At 38.1% G+C, this 19,427-nt stretch overlaps 8 protein-coding genes across 8 annotated transcripts; 3 read left to right on the top strand and 5 right to left on the bottom strand. All coding sequences in view use genetic code 12, as the record gives it.

The window, feature by feature from the left end:
• Positions 1-177: 177 nt before the first annotated feature.
• Positions 178-3,519, top strand: MAK21 (RNA-binding ribosome biosynthesis protein MAK21; the record flags this gene model as incomplete). The annotated part of the gene is made up of 1 exon (XM_064998280.1): positions 178-3,519. The coding sequence occupies one exon, from the start codon at positions 178-180 to the stop codon at positions 3,517-3,519; it is 3,342 nt and encodes a 1,113-aa protein (XP_064854352.1).
• A 121-nt stretch (positions 3,520-3,640) lies between these two features.
• DASC09_046800 (inorganic diphosphatase PPA2) lies at positions 3,641-4,600 on the bottom strand (the record flags this gene model as incomplete). The annotated part of the gene is made up of 1 exon (XM_064998279.1): positions 3,641-4,600. One exon carries the CDS (start codon positions 4,598-4,600, stop codon positions 3,641-3,643), a length of 960 nt encoding a protein of 319 aa, XP_064854351.1.
• Positions 4,601-5,055: 455 nt separating this feature from the next.
• On the bottom strand, positions 5,056-7,836 carry RSN1 (Rsn1p; the record flags this gene model as incomplete). Its single annotated transcript, XM_064998278.1, has 1 exon — positions 5,056-7,836. One exon carries the CDS (start codon positions 7,834-7,836, stop codon positions 5,056-5,058), a length of 2,781 nt encoding a protein of 926 aa, XP_064854350.1.
• Positions 7,837-8,300: 464 nt separating this feature from the next.
• On the bottom strand, positions 8,301-8,681 carry SAE3 (Sae3p; the record flags this gene model as incomplete). Its single annotated transcript, XM_064998277.1, has 1 exon — positions 8,301-8,681. The coding sequence occupies one exon, from the start codon at positions 8,679-8,681 to the stop codon at positions 8,301-8,303; it is 381 nt and encodes a 126-aa protein (XP_064854349.1).
• A 553-nt stretch (positions 8,682-9,234) lies between these two features.
• PEX3 (Pex3p) lies at positions 9,235-10,542 on the bottom strand (the record flags this gene model as incomplete). Its single annotated transcript, XM_064998276.1, has 1 exon — positions 9,235-10,542. The coding sequence occupies one exon, from the start codon at positions 10,540-10,542 to the stop codon at positions 9,235-9,237; it is 1,308 nt and encodes a 435-aa protein (XP_064854348.1).
• Positions 10,543-11,170: 628 nt separating this feature from the next.
• Positions 11,171-15,097, top strand: VAC7 (Vac7p; the record flags this gene model as incomplete). The annotated part of the gene is made up of 1 exon (XM_064998275.1): positions 11,171-15,097. The coding sequence occupies one exon, from the start codon at positions 11,171-11,173 to the stop codon at positions 15,095-15,097; it is 3,927 nt and encodes a 1,308-aa protein (XP_064854347.1).
• A 619-nt stretch (positions 15,098-15,716) lies between these two features.
• On the top strand, positions 15,717-16,706 carry DASC09_046750 (bifunctional AP-4-A phosphorylase/ADP sulfurylase; the record flags this gene model as incomplete). Its single annotated transcript, XM_064998274.1, has 1 exon — positions 15,717-16,706. The coding sequence occupies one exon, from the start codon at positions 15,717-15,719 to the stop codon at positions 16,704-16,706; it is 990 nt and encodes a 329-aa protein (XP_064854346.1).
• Positions 16,707-17,117: 411 nt separating this feature from the next.
• DASC09_046740 (chromatin-silencing transcriptional regulator) lies at positions 17,118-19,109 on the bottom strand (the record flags this gene model as incomplete). The annotated part of the gene is made up of 1 exon (XM_064998273.1): positions 17,118-19,109. One exon carries the CDS (start codon positions 19,107-19,109, stop codon positions 17,118-17,120), a length of 1,992 nt encoding a protein of 663 aa, XP_064854345.1.
• Between the last annotated feature and the right edge of the window lie 318 nt (positions 19,110-19,427).

Here is a 19,427-nt window from a genome sequence, read left to right as displayed (position 1 = left end):
ATGTTGAAATATCCTCATAATTAATGCTTTTTCCTGTTGTGGCCCAGTGGGAGAGGATCCAACAGTTTGGGTCGATGAGGCCAGAAGAAAATTTTTTATTTTAATTTTACTTTACAAATTTTTCATCACATCAATTAACCCTTGGTGAGATAGCTATTGTTGGGGAAATTTGTGAGAATGGACGGATCTTCTTTGAACATTACCTCATTAAAGGACAAGGTCAGCGCCAAAATTAAGGCGGCCAATGAAAAGGCAGCCTCCAAAAAGAACAACAAGAAGAAGGCCAGTGATGAGAAGAAGAAGCAGGCAGCGGAGGTCACTAGTGACAAGAAACCAACCACAAATAAGAAAGACTCTTCTAAGAACGTTAAACTTGAAAATAAAAAGAAGAGCAAGAATAACCAGATGAACAAGAAGGACAAACAAAAGTCCCATGACTCTAAAAAGAAGTTCAACAACAATAAGGAATCAAATGATACCAAAGTGGATGAAAAGGAAATTATGCGCCGTGAAGCCCTTGAATTGGGTGCCACTGAAGATGATTTGGAATTGTTGAAAGGTTTCAATGATGATGATTATAAAGACGTCGAAGATGACGAGATTTTGGACTTTAGCAAAGACAAATCTTCGAAGAATATTAGTAAAGGTGACTTAGAGAGTTTCATCAAACAAATCGGGTTGACCGGTGAGGTGAACACTGTTGAAGATGAAGAAGTCTCTGAAAAGGAATCTGCAGAGGGTGAAGAAGAAGAAGAAGAAGAAGAAGAAGAAGAAGAAGAAGAAGAAGAAGAAGAAGAAAAAGAAGAAGCCAGTAATCCGAGTTCAACTCAGTCGAAAAAGAACCAAGAATCCAAGAATGATTCAAAACAAGAGACCAAAACTTCTAACAGAGAGGAAATGAAAAAGATGACTTCCATCGACTCTCTGCACCTACTTTTACCAGCCCAAGTGGATTGGTATAATATTCAAAATGAATTAACTGAAGCCAAGGCCCCAGCCGTCCCATTAAACAAGCAACAGATAGAAGATCTTTTTACTAAGGCAAAGAAAGTCACTGAAGAGGAAAATACTAAATATTATGAAGAATTTTCCAAGAAATCATCGCAAAAGAAGTTTTTCAGTGAAATTTTAACTAGTGGTACTTTGAACGATAAGATATCTGCTTTAACCCTTATGATTCAAGAAGCCCCATTGCATAATATGAAATCCATGGATACTTTATTGGCATTTTGTTCGAAAAAGTCTCGTTCGGCAGCCTTGCAAGCCATCAACTCCTTGAAGGATTTGTTGATCAATGGGTTGTTGCCATCAGATAGAAAATTGAGATTTTTCAAGAACCAACCAAATTTGAGTCAGAAAACTTCTGATAAATTGTTGATGTTGTACTATTACGAAGACTTTTTGAAAAGTCAAGTATTCAAGTTGCTCGAAATCCTCGAAAGATTAACACATGATAGTATCCTACATGTTAGAATGAGTGCGGTCACTTATGTGTTTGAACTTTTGGCCGCCAAGCCAGAACAAGAACAAAATCTTTTGACTTTGGGGGTCAACAAATTGGGGGATATTGACCACAAAGTTTCTGCAAAGACTTCTTTTGCTATTCTTCAATTGGAACAATCACATCCTGCTATGAAATCTATCATTGCCAAAGCGATCATTGACTTCTTGAATAAGAATTATGACAACTACAATAGTAAATATTACTCGGTGTTGACATTGAATCAAACAATCTTGACCAGAAAGGAAGTCGACTTGGCAAACACCTTGATTGTCTCATACTTTACCATTTTCAGAAGAATTTTGTTGGACCAAGAAAAGGCTGAAGAAACCAACGAAAATGTTATTGGGAAAGTTCAATTGGGACGTAAATCCAACGGAAGAAAGAATTTCAAGAAGGGTAAGAACGGTGGGAAATCGGTTAAAGCAGAAGTCAAAACTGATGGAGAGGTCAAAGAAGAGCAAAATTCCAAATTATTCAGCGCAGTGTTGTCTGGTCTTAACAGAGCCTTCCCATTTTCAGACTTACCAAACGAGATTTATACCGAGCACTTGGATAGCTTATATCGTATTGTTCATTCTTCAAATTTCGCCACCACAATTCAAGCATTGTCTTTGATCCAACATATTGTTAGTGCTCAAGGTTTGGATAACACTCGTTATTACAAGTCATTGTATGAAACTTTATTGGATGAAAGATTGGTAAACAGCTCCAAGCAAGGGTTATACTTAAACTTATTATACAAGTCTTTGAAAAATGATTCTTCTACCGATAGAGTTTTGGCATTTGTGAAGAGAATTATTCAAGTCTGTTTCAGTTGGTTGAACATTGGTGCGGTTTGCGGGATGTTGTATTTATTAATTCAATTGGTTACGTACCAACCTTCAGTTAAGATGTTATTGGATAAGGAAATCATTAACGAAGACGAAGAAGAAGAAGAAGAAGATGCTGAGGCAGAAGGAGAAAAAGAAGAAAAGAAATTTGGAACAAACTATGACTGTCAAAAGAGAGATCCACGGTTTGCCCATGCTGACAAGACCTCTCTTTGGGAATTGATCCAATTCTTATCTCACTTCCATCCAAGTGTTAAACTATATGCCGATGGTCTTCTTAATTCCGTGAAAGATAAATCTAATGAAGAAGATGAAGAAGAAGACACTTTGGTAAAACCAGATTTAGGGTTGTACACCTTGAGTCATTTCTTGGACAAATTTGTGTATAAGAATCCGAAACAAAAGGTCACCACTAAAGGTTCATCCATTATGCAACCTTTGGGAGGCACCCAGACCGGTTCTTTGTTAGTTAAATCTAGCAATGTGAATAGACAGGAAGATATCCCAGTTAATTTGAAAGACTGGTTCAACAGACATACTGACGATATTAACCCTGATGAAAGATTTTTCCACGAATTTTTCAGACATCATGAAAACCAACCAAAGAATATGAAGGTTGAGGCCACTGAGGATGGAGAGAGTGATTTGGATGAAGATGAAGTTTGGAAAGCCTTAGTTACTTCTAGACCAGATCTTGATGGTGAAGGTGATGACTTGAGTGATGAGGATGTCTCATTTGACGACGAAGACTTCTCTAGTGATGGCGAAGGATTAGACGTTGATGATGAAGTTAGTGGTGATGAAGATGGAGAAATTGATCCTGAACTCGCAGCGGAATTTGAAAAAGAACTTGATAAAATTGGAGGAGATTCTGATAATGAAAGTGATGAAGGAGAAGAAGAAGAGGAAGAAGATGGTGAAGATGATTTCACTGCTTTCAGTGATGAAGAAGCAGCCACTGATAGTGAAGATGACAATGAAGCTGCTGAACTTTTCAAACAAGATGATGAAGATGAAATTTCTAGTGATGAAGATGTCAGCGAATTAGCTAATTCGAAAAAGAGATCTAGAGATTCAGGTGAAGAGAAGAAATCTAAGAAGAACAAGAAACAAAAGATGAAAGACTTGCCACTTTTCGCCTCAGCCGATGATTACGCCAGATATTTGGACTCTGATTCTGAGTGATTTGCTTTATTTAATTTTTTTATTATACTTTTCTTTTCAACTATATATTTAAATCTGTTGTATATTATGGAATGTTACAATTACCTTTCTATTTACTTGGGAATATATATCGTAAGGCCCTTCAGCTTAAATAGTAAATTTCACTGACCTCTCTTGGAACTGCGCCATCGTCTTCCTCTGGCTTGATACCTAATTCCTCTTGCTTGACGGAGTTTTTGAATCCTGGAGTCCCAGAGACTTTGGTATTGATAACTTTTGGTAAGCCTTTTCCAGAAACTTTATGCTGCATCAATTTCTTCCATGATTCATGAGTTTCTTCAATGACCTTTATGGTTTCTTGGACATTTCTGTATTCTCCATCAAATGCAAACTCATTGGCCCCTTTACCGGCAGGGATCTTGTAGTCTCTGAACCAGTTTCTCGTCGAGCTTAAAACCCCAGGCATGTATTTTTCCACGTCTTGAATATCGTTCAATTTGCTGACCATTGGATCAGCGACATTGATCCCAATAACTTTCCAGTCTAATTCTCCATCATCAATTAATGCCAAAGATCCCAACACTTTGATTTTGACAATATCCCCGAGTTTGCCTACCGATTTACCTAAATCACAAATATCAACAGGATCGTTATCTCCCTTCAATCCTCCAACGTCTGGGTGGACCTCGGTAGTATCTTCCCAGGTTTGTGGGATGGCACCATAATTGTGGATATACCCGTGGTGGGGGTAAATGTTGTGAATAAATCTCAATTTGCCTTTCTTTGTGTCCTGGGTGATTGGGTTTAAAGGTAGCTTGGTGGTGATTTCCATTTTGGCATTGGACCATCTTGGGATCTCCACCACCATCGAGACGGTGCGGCCCACTTTGTCAAGGCCCAATGGGACATCGTGGAACCAAGACCCAGGCTTCCCGGTGACTGGATCACGATAATAGACTTTATAATCCAACGTAAACTTAGAACCCAGAGGAAGAGTGTGCGATGAAGAAGCACTAGCATTGACATGGTTACTAAACATCTGAAGTCTTGCGGTGGCTGTCGTCGTTATCATTTTGTGCAGCAAATTCAAGAGTCTGGACATGTTAGAAGTGGTGAAACAAAGACGTAGAAAGCCCAACAGAAGGAGAAGAAATATAAATGCTAAGCAAGGGTAGTAGTAATTCTTTGCCAAATATTGGAAGCGTGATAGCATCGAACTCCAATTTTATCGCAGTTTCCCTCAGTTTTTTTGCAGGTCGTCGCGATTTTTTTTTCTTTGGTTTTCTTCAAGTTTACTACAAATATTTAGCTGAACACAAAAGTTTATAATAAGAGTAACAAAAGTAACAAAAATAGCAAAAAAAAAAAAGGCAATTCTAAACTTGTAGGACAGATATTGGGCGATATATGTATATATAAATAAATAACAAATAACGGGGGATAAAGAAAATAAAAGAAAAAGTCTATAAGCAAAAAACCCGCAATATCTATCATGAAACGGTCTGAATCTAATAACGATTGCAGATAAAAAACAAAAACAATTCAAGATGATATGGTTTATTTAATTTCATCCATCTGAATCTCAAACGCTTTATTCAATTGAACCTTCTCTCTGCCCTCATATTCCGGTGGAGCTCCTACAAAGATAATTTTATCATCTTCATCAAATGTCGCGCCATCATCGCTGATTTCAATGACACCTTCAAAGTCCTTGATTAAAGATTTACTCAAACCCATTTTATCCCTTGGAATCCATACCACAGGAGGTGGGGCGTAGACTGCAGGATAATTGTAAGCTTTGTCGTTTGCTTCTTCATCCAAGTCATTTATGTCCACATGGTTGTAAATCTCCGGCAAAGTACGTTTACAGTAACGATATGACAAGTAAATGTGCGGTTTGAAGAAACGCATCACAATGTTATCGCGCTTTTCGTACAGACGGTCTTTGGATCCCTCGGCCAATAATGGCACATTGGCTAAAGTATCGTATTTTTCAACGATTCCTGCCAAAGTTGGCTTCGCAAAATTTTTGTCCTCATCATCATGAAGATTAGTCAGTTCGTTATAATACTCGTCATGCGACAATCTTACCAATGCTTCCTTGTCAGTTAATTTGGAAGTATCGTAATCAGTGGATTCAGATAACCTTGGAAGTATCTTCTTATTAATACTTGAGTCATTATTATCAGTCATATCACTGATACCACCCAAGTGCAATTGTTGGAAGAAAGAAGGAGTTTCACTAACACCATCCAAAGATTTCATAGCATCAATTGGCAATGCAGTGATCAATTTATCGAATGCACTATTCAAATTAATATGGACAACTGCTGTAATACCTAATGCAATAGCAACGATAATCACTGGACCCCATGCTTTGGCAACAACAAATAATCCTAAAAGACAAATTTGCCCAATATAAATCCCGACAATAGTTTGGAACAACGCACGAGGATAATGTATACCTCTGTTATCTTTGGAAGAATTATCACTGACATAACACAAATAATACAAGTAAGAAACGTACAAGATCGCGAAACCAACAGCAGTGAAAAGAAGCACTATTGGAGAAATGATGGAATATGCCAAAGAAATAACCATCAAGTTGGTGTATGGAGGGAAATCAGTACCCCAAGAACTTGAGCCCAAAGAGGTATAACGATTCCACTTCTTTCTAACAGTCTTATCTAAGATAAAGCTAAGAACATAGAATAACACAAGAGTGGTGATTTGAAGGAACAATGCACCAGCAATCGAAAAACTTTGAAGGACAATATACGAAACATAAAAGTTAGAAGCGGATGGAAGATTTTCGCTCAATAAACTCATGGCAGAGGTTGGCTGGTTAATAATTTGGGTAACAACCGAAGAAGCGGAGGAAGAAATTGTGGTGACTAAAAAGACTTGAATAACTTGGAATGCAAAGTACGCTTGCTGGGTAAAATATTCAATGTGTTGCAAAGTTGGGGCACCCGAAAGTTTAGCCATAAGGCGGATGAAGATTGGTAAAAGGGCCATGAGCACCGACAACAAAACGGTTGGTAATAACGCGGTAATAAGACCCATTAAAGTGTCACCTAACTTATAAATAAATCTAAGGAAATGAAGCTTATTGGTCAAGTAATTGACGTTTGAAATGACCCCAACAAACGCGACAGGAACAGCCCAAAAGATAACAAGGGCAACAATTGCGGCTATTGCCACATATTTTCTAACCAATCTTTCGTACCAAAACAATCTCATGTTGATCCAAACAATATCCTTTGATTCAACACCAACGTAATGTTCTGACAAGGTAAATGGCTTATGATGAATAATTGTTTGATGCGCCAATTGGGCAAAATATTGATTCTCAAATTCCACAAAAATAGAATTCATTGTCGATTTATTGTTATTTCCTTCAGATTTCATTTCAGCAATCTCTTTATTGACTTTTTCAAGTTCTTCTTTCAAACAATTAATCTTATCGCGTTTTTCACCAAAAAGCTTGTACTTTCTGACAGTTGGGCGCTTATCTTGAGGGATATAGGCAACTAACTCATCGACTGGTTCAATGACAATACCCTTTTTCTCAGCTTTGGATTTCACTTTCATAGCTTTTTGCAATATACCATTAAGAGTTCCTTCTAAGTTGGAGGCCAATTTTTGGCGGAGTTTCACTTTTTTCTCCAATTCTGAGTCTGCTGTGGCTTCCCAAATCTTTTTAACCCCTTTGAACAATTTCTTAAATTCCTTCTCGTTCAAGTATTGGTCTGGAACTGATTGGAAAAGCACCACTCTGGAAGACAACTTGTACGCGTATTTAGGCGATGCTAAAATACATTCACGAAGATAATTGTAGTAAGTCAACTCGCGATAAATAATGTACAACACAAAGGAATAGAACACCAAGGAAATGATAGCATGGGCATAGAACCGGTGGCGTTCCTTAATGTTGGAGAAACTTATTTTATCAAGACCAGTTTTCCCATTCCCACCTGTTGCGTTGATTGGAATCAAGATAGGGAAAATAAGAAGCAAGGAAGCAAAAGCAGTACAGGAGAACACCAAAAGGTAGCGAAGGAAGAAGTACCCATCGAGACCTGCCTGTTGAATAATGAAGCTCTTAGGTTTGGACAATAGAGGCACAACCCACGCTAAAAGGCCTGAGGGTAAAGGTTCCAAGTATTTTTGGTCCTTATTGATCTTAATAATCAAGTCCAATGACTTTGGTTGGTAAATTCTTTTGAATTGGAGACGAAGCAAAAGAAACGCGGTGGTGAGCCCAAGGAAAACCGCTCCATTGAAAATAATCGAGGTTATCACTGCAGAGGTCGATGTTCCTTTTGTCGAACTCATTTTGTAGTATTAGTTAACGACAAAACTGTAACTGAGCCAGCAGGAAACAAAATAGAAATGGGGATTGGCAAACGAAAGGAATGTACTTCTTATTAAGAAGGATAGATATTATATATATATATATTAGCACACTGGCGATATATACTGAAGTTACAATGGAATTGAAACAAGTTGGAATCCTATCTTATATGATTTCTCAATTTTTTTCTCCCTTAAAACCCTTTTTTCCTCCACGCGGCTGAGAAAAAAAAAATTGGGGTGGGAGAAAAAAAACTGAGTTTCGCGAATGCCTCATATGATCCTGGAATTAGAAGTATGGTGGATATAAGAAGAATAATAATATTCAGTTTGAAGGGAATTGAATGAATGCCTTGAGAATCCAATTTGATGATGGTCGCTCGAATAGGCATAATGCACTGTAAAGATATGTGTACAGATATAATATATATATATATATATATATATCACTCATCGGTGGTATCAACTTGAAGCTCTTTGGCCACCGCGGTGATGTCGGTCTTCTTTTGGTCGGCCATGATCGCCAATATCTTCATTGCGGTGTCTCGTAGATCATTGTAAATTTTGAGCTGCTGGATATGCCGAAGAACCTGTTTATCCATTGACGAATAATCCATATGTTTCTGTGTCGATTCATCGCTCTCTCCTAGTACTTGCTGGCGCAATTCCTGGTTTTTACCGCGAAGATCGGCCACCACAGACACTTTATATCTTAAATCTTGGGATATTTCGGTTTTTAATGAATCAGGAATCGACTTATCACTATTTAGGGCCTCAATGATCTGGTCAATGGTGGTGGGATCACCGGAAGCGGCTTTACTTGACATTGCTGTGGAATAGGACAACAAAGACCCAAAATTTGCCAAAAAATAATACACTACTGGAGATGACAATTCTCTGAAGAAGATTGGGGAAGGAAAATTCCTCTTTTGGTTTCACTTCAGCTTCTGGAAGGGGTATATCCTTCCAAGATTTGTTTCAATAGATGATGGTTGGCGTCTGTTTATTTTTTTTTTTTTTTTTTTTCTTTATTTTTTTTCTCATTTTCTACGTTAAACAACAAAATAACACTACAATAACCAGCAATCACAACAACAATAACAATATAATAACAAAATGGTAACAACATAATAACAATATAATAACAATATAATAATAAAACACTAATAATAATAATAATAACAAAAAAGTAACATAAATTATCATGACAATTCAAAAAATGGCATTAAGAAATACTGATAATCCACCCCAAAGTTTGTAATGAATTTCCGTTAAAAAGATAAAAAAAAAACTAGAATATCTCATTAGCCTAGGGGAATTATTAGTATCAATGAAATATCACGATACTCCTTCAATGTATTTGCAATAAAAAATCAGTTCTCATATCGAAAAATTCGAATAAACAGAAGCAGTATATTCTTCTAGCTCTGGAACGCTACTCATCACTTGAACATATTCATTTGTGTTACTAGCCTCACAAATCTTGTTGTTTTCTTTCATGATGATCGATAAAATCTTCACAAGCTTGATCCGATAGGTAATCAATTGTAACTCGATTTTCTCTGCATTAAGATCATCATCATCCTGATTTTCCTCAAATAAAATATCTGAACAATTATTAAGAAATTTACCAATTGAGCTAGTAACCATATTTACAAGCACAATGTTAAGAGCATCAGTATTAATGTAATCTCTGGTTTCTCTTATTAAGACCCGGAAGTTTTCGTGGGCAATAATTTCTTCCGCCGAGATGTTCACATCATCATTGTCATTACCCAAAATATCTGCTCTGTGCCTGCTTACCACTTCAAATTCTTTGTTTTCTGGAGGCAAAATACATTGTTCAATAAAATCCTCATTGTTCACCAAGAAGCTCTTGTCAATCAATTCTTGGGTTTTTGCAATCAACGTGCTGAATTCGTTGAATGTCACTTCTGTCCGGGCATTGACATCCTTAAATACCAATTTTATTGCCTCTGTACACTTCTTATAGATCGTAACATATCCATGGTTAACCAACCACCAACTGAGTGCAAGATACGATTGTTCCACCACATATTCAACATGACCTCTGTCCCCCACCAAATCTTCCACTTCGATGTTTGCTGCTTCCATGGCGGTTTCCAAGTAATCTTTACGAGCTAGAAGGTTAAGCTGCAATCTCACTAAGATTACCAATAAACAATAACTGTAAACTGAAGTCAATAATCTTGCTAGCGCCTTCACCTTAAGGTCATTCCAAAGATGTTGCTTTGAAACCTCGTTTGTAGATTTACTGTTATTATCTGGGGATTCAGCTTCCGGTTTTGATTCAGAGGTATCAAAAACAGTACCTCCGACGCTGATCTCTGTTCCAGTGGTCAAACTTCCAGTAGTATTTGTCGCGTTTTCTCCTTTTTTCTTCCGTTTACTTATCAACTTCTTTGTGATGTCTTCTACTGGCTCAAGGCTATAAATTCCTTTAGATAGTGTCGGCAAAAGACCAACGATCGTGAAAATACAATCCTGTTGGGTTTGCAAATACTTTTTCTTGATTTTCTGACGAATTAAATATTGTTGGTATTCAAATGCTTCACGACGGCGATTGAGGATGTAACGGATTAAAAAGTAGCAGGCTGTCAAGGTTCCCATGGTGGTGACAATCTTTCGACGATTGTGACGATAAAACTGAAAAAGCCCCGCAAACATTGTGATATATATTATTTATTGATCAGGTTTTTGTCGGCTAATTACTAGTTGGTGGGGTTGATGATGTTGTTTGTTTCTGCCTGACAGTTCTTGTTATTTTCCAATATTTCTCTGGCTTTCTTTTTTTCTTTATGTCTTTATTGTTGATTTTATCACAAACAGGAGATATATATATTCAAGAACAGCCTCTTTTGTGGGGTTGTTATTGCTTGAGTTAAAGGGTAACGTATCTCATCGACGATATCATTATTATCAGAATGGCTGTTGGTACGATGTATTAAAGGTTACCCTCTTTAGGGTGCATTTCTCGCTTTTCCTGACTCAGTGGGAGATTTATTCTTTCGCTAGATGGCAGCATCTCATCTCATTAATTATATATTATCTCTCTCTTTTTTTTTCATCCTCATAACATATCACCACAATATTTCCTTCTGCGATTACCCTTCTAAGCTGCTGCCCAATACATTTCCCGTTCTTCATTACTCCCCAGTCTTTGATTGGAAGCGTTCTTGCACCATATGTCATTATCGCATCACAAGAACCCAATAAAGAATAATTGAGAAGACAAAAAACAAATAGTGTTCACGCATATCCCATATCATCTCAACCTTTTGTTTTTCTTTCTATTATGATTCCATCAGAGGATGGCCCTGTCATCTCTTCGCCACCAGCAATATTGAAAAATAGCCCGTCAGCAATGGACCATGGCACAAGTGCAAATTTAACCCAGCCCATCATCAATCACAACATACAAGTCAAGAAGAGCCATGGTACCGAAGACAGCAAATTAGAGACTTCTAGCAGCGACCCGTACGATGCTGTCGTACTGGGGAGAAGTAATAATCCTGATAATATTAAAGAGTCAACTGAACTGGAAATTGAAAAACTCCTGACCGTGAATGATGCCACCAAATCTATGGGCCCAAGTCAATTGATTGACGTGAATTCTCAAACCTCACAACCACAAGTAAAAAAATCAGAAGAGTATAAAGAGAAGGCTTATCCACTGTTAAATAATCAACCTCAACCCTTGGAACTGAATAAGCAAAAGGATCTGGTTTCACCCTTATCTTCGAAACCCCAACCTGATAAGAAATCAGGTAAACCAGATACGCTTGTTAATAGAATAGTTGTGGAAACTGAAACCGTTGACTCGTCACCATCAATTAGTCTTTCTCTGTACGATAAATCAAACCAGAACTCAAATTCTGGGATTCAGTCAAAACATCAGTTTATGGATGAATCGAGTAGCAAAAAGGAGTCTCACAAGTCAGATGAACCCAATATGGCGGGTGCGACACTGGCAACAGCCAATGATAGTTTCAATAACAATAGTGCAATTTTTGGAGCAACTAATTTATCTACAAATCCAGTGGCTCTTGAGAATTATAGTGGTAATAATAATACGAATCAAAACATATCAACCACAACAACGACAAATAATAATATCCCTAACAATCCCCCTTCTGTGGTAACCACGACTACAACAACGACGACATCGATACCGGAAATGACTCTTAATAATAACCTTGATCTTAAATCAAGAGTTTTTTCTACGTCAACCATTGGTGACAAAGTCCCTAAGATTGAACCCAATGGCGCAGAGCTTGTCGATAGTAATGCTATCGTTGACCATCCTGATGATGAACTAAACGATCACAAGTCCGCTAGTCAAACCGCTTCCCATAATGCTTATAGCAGATCTCTTCGAAACAAGAGAAGCATTCTCATGGACTCACTGGCAAATGTCACATCGAATGCTAGTCTTGCATCCAAAAATGTCAACGTCGCTTCACAAACCACTAATGTACCAAACGTTAATATGGCTAACCCTAATGTCCCACAAAACAATGTTGTTTCTGCAAATTACTTGGATGATGATACTAGAAGTATCACTTCTTCAATAAAGAGATCAAAGCCAAAGCCAAAATTGAAAAAAATCAGCTCCAGCAGGGCTGATATTTTCGAGGCACAGGTGGAAGGTGCATTAGATGATGAGGAGCATTCCGATGGTAATGAAACATTTGTGTACGAAAGCAGAGGCCATAGCAGAGATAACAGCGCCAATACTATTGAACTTGAAGCCCTGGATGGCCCAAATAATTATAACAATAATAATAATGACACTGATACAGTTGTGGACTCTAAAATTGAAGGCCCTATTGATGAAGAATCAGAAGAAACTGATAGCCGAAACCAAGCTGATCATCCATATCACGATCATAGTGGGTCGGCTTCTGTCAATGATAATATCAGTAATAATGATATTTTTATTGATCGTAAATTTTCGGCACAGATTCAAGATCCAACAGAGCATTTCAAGCTTGAAAAATCTAGCCTCCGTGGGATTCCAAGAGTGGTGGGTAATCCTAATAATAATTCCCAGGCATATAATCCATTGGGTTTCGCAATAGATCAAGAAGTATTGAACACTCCATCTCGAGGTACAAAATACAGCAAACAAGGTAAGGCCTACAAGAAATCGAGATTAACTAGCAGAGGCAATTATGATGACTGTGAAGAATATACCAATAATGGTGATATATTTAGTAATGATAGTCATTATAAGGGGACTAAACATACTATTGAGCCATCAATTGGTTCATCATCAATGAAAGATTTCTATCTTAATTCTAATTCTGGAATGACTGGGCCGTCAGAAGAGAAAGATTACGTGGACGACCAAGGTTCGGTACATCATTATCATTTCAATGGCAAATATGGTGGTAAAGGTAATAATAACAATAATAACTCTCGTTATAACGGTTCCAACCTTGTTAGAGCTCCATCAAAAAGTCGAGTAACTGATCCCTATCAATATCAAATGTCCAGTAGCCATGAAAACACTTCTGATTCAGAATTGGAGTATACTACCGATGATTTCACCTATCCAAAGTTTACGCGGTATAGAAAGAATCCTCCTTCCAAATATACCAATATTCATGGTGACACACATGTATTAAATCGTCAAGTTAGTATTCCAGAAAACCTTACTGGTGAAAGCAATCACTCAACCTTGACATCAGGGACGACGGTCCCTAAAAAAACTGGTGAAGTGAATGCTCGGTTTATTTCACGTAACAGTAGTATTTCCAATTTTGATGTCACCAAGGCAAAAGCTCCGCCAATTCATGAAAATAATATGAATCAATTTGCAAAACCTAAAAGGGGCAGTCTGGTCTCTCCCGTGGTGAATTATCATCCTCACACTTTCCGCAGGTTTTCTTCGAGACTGAAGAATAGGCATCAACATTTGCAACAGCCGTCAACCCCGCAACAGCTTCATCTTCAATCGCAGCAACCGCAACAACCGTCGGTGGCACAACAACAGCAACCGCCTTCTTTTACGATCGAAGAATCACCATCGAAGAATTATCAAAGCATTAATGGTGGAAGGGTTGTTGCTAATGGCCGGAGCGTTAGTACTGCAAACACCGTGAAACAATATAATTCTTATTCCAAGCCTCAAATGCCAAACCAATTGAGAACTACAATTTCAAAATTGTTTGATCCACAGGGCACAAACTTGAAACGATATTCAGGGGTGCCGGATGATTTCACGGTCGATGATTTTGAAGATGAAAATTTCGATGATGATGTGAATTATTTTGGATATGATTTAGAAGACGGTTCAGAGATCAACGAAAGTACCCCTTTGAATTTTGATTATTACAACAGTTATTCAAGAAGCCCAAAGTTACGCAATATGAATTCCTTGGAAGATGCAAAGATGAATGCGTATCGTCATTCGAGACTCGTGGGAAAAGACCAAGATCAATCAATTCCTTATTACAATACTCCAAACGCTTACTACACAGTTCGTGGGAAAAAATCATATATCCAAATGATCCAATCTACATTTTGGGGAATATTATTAATGGTTCTGTTTTTATCCCTTGGGTTTTTCTGTGGGTTCTTTTTGGCATCCACCAAAGATTTGGCGGATGTAAGCATTGTTGATATGAATCATTTATTGGTCAGTACAGACGAATTGATATTTGACATTGAATGTGATGGAATCAATCCAGGTTTCACCACTATAGTATTGGAGGATGTTGATCTAGATTTGTTTGTCAAAACCAGATACTTGGAAAACGATGATGATGATGATGATAATGATGGGTATGATCGACTTTTCCATTACCAAACCTTCTTTATTGGCAATATCAAAGGATTAGAATACCCGATGAATTTTCCAAGTAATATGTTTGATAAAAAGAAAGTGCATGCTACATCAAGCATTCGATTGATTGATCCTGGGAAAAATAATAGTGATCCAACTTATAATGATGGGCTTCAATCAAACCCGGAACAAATAGATACCACTAAACAGTTAGATATTCTTAACAGCGAACATTTGACGTTTTCCTCAGAAACCCCGACCTCGCGTCAGAAAATGTGGAAGGTGGCTATTAAATATCCGTTTGAATTGATTGTTCGTGGGAAGTTCAACTATAAATTGCCATTTGGTAATTCAAGGAAAGCCATTGCTGTTCACAAGAGTATATCTGCAGACCCAGCCCAGAATTTTGAACATGTTGCTATTGAGGGTTGAAGTCATCTATCTTTTTTGTTTTTTCTCCCTTTAAATCACTTTACTCTGTTATTTTTTTTTGCTGCTGGTAAGTGCAGATCAATCAGAATATTTTTTTTATTTTATTTTTGTTGCCTCTTTGATTGCTTTTTATATTATAGTATAGTATAGTTTTGAAATAGAATACCTATTTTCCTTTTTCTTTTAAATCCTCTTTTATCAAATGATTTGGTGATTCGATATAAAGAATCTGCCTGGTGGTGTGCCCAGTCATGTTCGTTATTAAAAATTCGGTAATCAATTTTCATGTATTAAATGGGAATTAAACCCTGAAGAGTATGACACTTTATATTAATAAAGTTAAAATCATAAGCAAGAGAACGCTAAGCAGCATCCCCTGGCAAATGGGGCCAGTGTTTGTTGGTTGTACAATATTTTCTTCGAGGGTAAAGCATCACTACCTTAGCACCCCCTACGCCTTCCCAGCGTGATGGTATTTTACAGTCTAAGGGCACGCCGGCCGTGGAAGATTCCAATATTTAATGGCATCTGATGATTGATTTTTTGAATTTCTTTGTATCCTCAATGGCAATAATCACACAATTATTACTGAGAGAAGAAGAAGAAGAAGAAAAATACAATGGAAATCCCACAAGACCTATACGCATTGCTAGAGAAAACTTCTGCCTCGGCCAGTGGGTTAGTATATACCGAACCAAGCCAGCAGAAAGTTGTTCAAGACAAAACTGATTATTTGATCTCGTACATTACTGCACTTGAAGATAAGGACACCAGTAACAAGAAACAAAAGACCAATCCTTTCGAGAACCCTGATCCTTCATTAGTGGTGAGTCGCGATGTAGTGTACAGTTTGATTTTGAACAAGTTTCCTATTATCAAAAACCACTTTTTGTTGATCACCAACAAGTTTGTCAAACAAGACTCGCTCTTAACCCCACAGGATCTCGTGGTGACCCATGACATATTAAAGCAATTGGGGAAAGATCTCAAGGGACAGAAAAACATTAGACCATTGGCGTTCTTCAACTGCGGCCCAGCGTCAGGAGCATCGCAAGCACATAAGCATGTCCAATTTATTTTTGTCGATGAGCAACAGCACGGGCTTTGGCCCCAAGACGTTGTGGACCGCTCACGTCAAATCATCTACGTTCCCGACGTCGATAATCCACCATTGACAGACAGTAGCAAGAAGTTTGCTCATTTCGTTTTGCCACTCACTCGTGAGCGTGGTGAGGAAGATACAGAGATCCCAATGGATACTTTTGCAATGATTTATATGGGGTTGATTCAAAACTGCTTGACAGTGATGAGAGACCACCATCTCGCTAATGATGAAGAGAACCATACAAGATCGATGTTATCTTATAATTTACTCATGACAGAAAATTGGATCATGGCAGTACCAAGAAGTCGTGACACCGTCTCCAATGAAGAACTCGGGTGCACATTATCAATAAACTCGTTGGGGTATGTGGGAATGATTTTGGTCAAATCAAAAGAGGCTTTTGAGAAAATCGTCTCGGGAAAAATTGATTTAGAAGAAAAAGTTTTGTTGGAAAGCGGGTTTAAAAAAGATTATGAGAAACAAACAGATGAAGGTGATTATTAATCCCAGTTGTCTAGATAAAATACACAATATAAACATTGAAAGGCATTTACTCCATGTACAATGCATTAGAAAAGGCATAACTGGTAGATTATCCAATTTATTGTTCTTTTTAAATAAAAAATAGTGAAGATGTAAATAGCCAATTGGCTTTATTTAAAAAATAGTAACCAAACATTATGGAAATAATACTATAAAGATCAAATATTCTAACCAATTGACAAAGATTTAAGAATAGTAAATAGGCACCAGTAAAGCATGCTCTCTATAGCAGCCATTATTGGCAAGGAGCCTCACTTCGTGACCATTTTATTTTCCTCTATCTTACTCATGTTAACTACAATGATTATATCCTTGTCAATGATGAGGCAAATGCCAAATTTGGGCAAATCAATTCCTATTTATAACTTTTTATCAATTACCGGTCCATCTCCAAATTCTGGCTTTACAATCACCCGAGCCAGTTGCAAACATACCATTACCGCTTACTGGGTGATTAGCAACACTGACGCTGATCACAGAGTTACGATGACCTTGTAACATCAATAATGGATCCCCTGAAGCCTTGTCCCAGAAAATCACACCACGATCTTTAGAACCAGACAAAATATATTCACCTCCCGGAGATGCGCAAACACTGAGAACAAAGTCTCTGTGCCCAACATAGGTAACTTCACAATTGGCAACATTTTTGGCGGAACTATTTGGCCCTGCAAGTCCATCAAGAGACCATAACTTCACAGTAGTGTCTAAAGAACCAGATGCGATTTCTCTTCCACCATTTGTGAAAATCACAGAGTAAACTGAATCTTTATGCCCGTTATCATTCTCATTTTCCGAATCAAGTCGTTCAACAAGGAACCCAGTAATGGCATCCCAGACCCTCACAGTGCGATCAAGGGACCCAGCAGCAATAAGCTTTCCATCAGGAGAAACTGCTACAGTAGTGACCCCATCCTCAATTGTTAAAGTCAATTGGGTCAAACCAGAAGTCAAATCCCAGATTCTCACAGTACGATCGCCAGATCCAGAAATTAATTTGCGGCCATCTGGGAAGAAATCCAAAGAATAAATATCCTGCTCGTGGCCTTTAAGATATTTAGTAATTCGTCTAGTGGTCAAGTCCCAAATTCTAATCAACTTGTCCTCAGCCCCAGTAGCCAAATATTTTCCATCGGGAGAGAAACAAACAGACCTAATATATAAATCACCACTAGAGTTTGCTTCAGGAACCCCGTTAGCACCAGAAGCCCCAGGAACACATCCGCCAGGTGTAACATTATCATCTAATAAACGAGCCACGAGTTCTCCGGTTTCTACACTATAAACTTGTGTGGTTTTATTACATCCGGTGGCCAAATATTTTCCATCGGCACTAAACCGTACACAACAGACAACCGAATTATGGTCCAATGAATGGGCAAGCTCAACGTCAATTTTGCGGGGTAATTTTGGGTTGTATAAAATGTAATAATCACTCATTTGCTTTTTCATCTGTGCTGGAACAAGTTGGGCATCTAACTCCTTGAGAAAACCTGGAATAATCTTCTTATGAGCCGCGCGTTGGCTGCTTGGCACATAATTTGGCTCGGCTTTAACAATTTCCTTAGAAGGTGCCAGGTGAGTTGCAGGAATTGAAGCTACTTGTGGTTGGGGTGGTGGTAGCGATGCTGGCTTGCGAACTGTTGCAGAAGTTGGCTGAGCTGGAGAAGGAAATTCTGTACGGGTTGGTTGTGGTGTAGGCTGTTGTGGAGCTGCGTATCCAGAGTGAGCAGCACCTGCAATAGCATGGGACTTTGACCCATCGCTAGGAAGAATATCACTAGTTTTTTGTGGCGGTGGAAGTTTTTGTGTTTGCGTTTGAGGTTGAATAGGGGCTAATTGTTGAGGTTTTGGCGGTTGGCTATCATAAGTTGATGGGATAGCTTGGCCATTAGACTGTGGCAGATTTCCATACACTGACTTTTGACCATATGAGCGTGGTTGTTGTGATTGTAATTGAGAACCGTGAGCATTACTATTTATACTTTCAGGGTGAGAAGGGGCTACAGCTTCAATTTTTTGTTGGTGGTGATGTTGCTGTTGCTGTTGCTGCTGCTGCTGCTGCTGTTGTTGTTGCTGCTGTTGATGGTAATGGGACAACTGGCGGTCCTTCTGTTCAAGTTCTTGCTTAAGTCGAACAAGTTCTTGTTCATAGGCATCTTTCATAGCACGATGCGCTGATTCTAAGTCAAAGACTGTCTGTTTGATTTTTTGGAGCTCATTTGTTTGTTGGTTAAATTTGTGGTCTGACTCGTCTTTGTGGAGACGATAGGCCAGTGCTTCGGTTTTGATATTATCAAACTCAGCACGAATACCATCAAAGAATTCCTCGAGCCTGTTATTCATGGGAGGCCTATATGACATGATGTTTTTTCTCGATATGACTCGATATTTTTCATAGATTTACTTCGAGGATACTTTTTTTTTCGTAATGGAGGATGTAGTTTTACGTATTTGATTACACCAAATGGTTTTTTTTTTTTTTTTGTGGTGAGGATCATGTACCCGATAACCCGGATGTTATGTGATTAGACCCTGTTTCCTAATCTGTGTATCACTCCAGAAGGATTATCACCCGAGTCCATGAAGATTGATATATAAATATTAGCAATTATGTGTTCTCCGAGTGAAATATATTGGTTTTTGACACTTCTGAAGTATATATGGTGTTTTTTAGCGGCC

Source organism: Saccharomycopsis crataegensis (genome assembly GCF_037102585.1).
Source record: "Saccharomycopsis crataegensis DNA, jcf7180000000084, whole genome shotgun sequence".
In the NCBI taxonomy this organism is placed as follows: domain Eukaryota; kingdom Fungi; phylum Ascomycota; class Saccharomycetes; order Ascoideales; family Saccharomycopsidaceae; genus Saccharomycopsis; species Saccharomycopsis crataegensis.
Note: the sequence above shows the minus strand (reverse complement) of the source record. Positions and strands in the feature narration are given on the sequence as shown.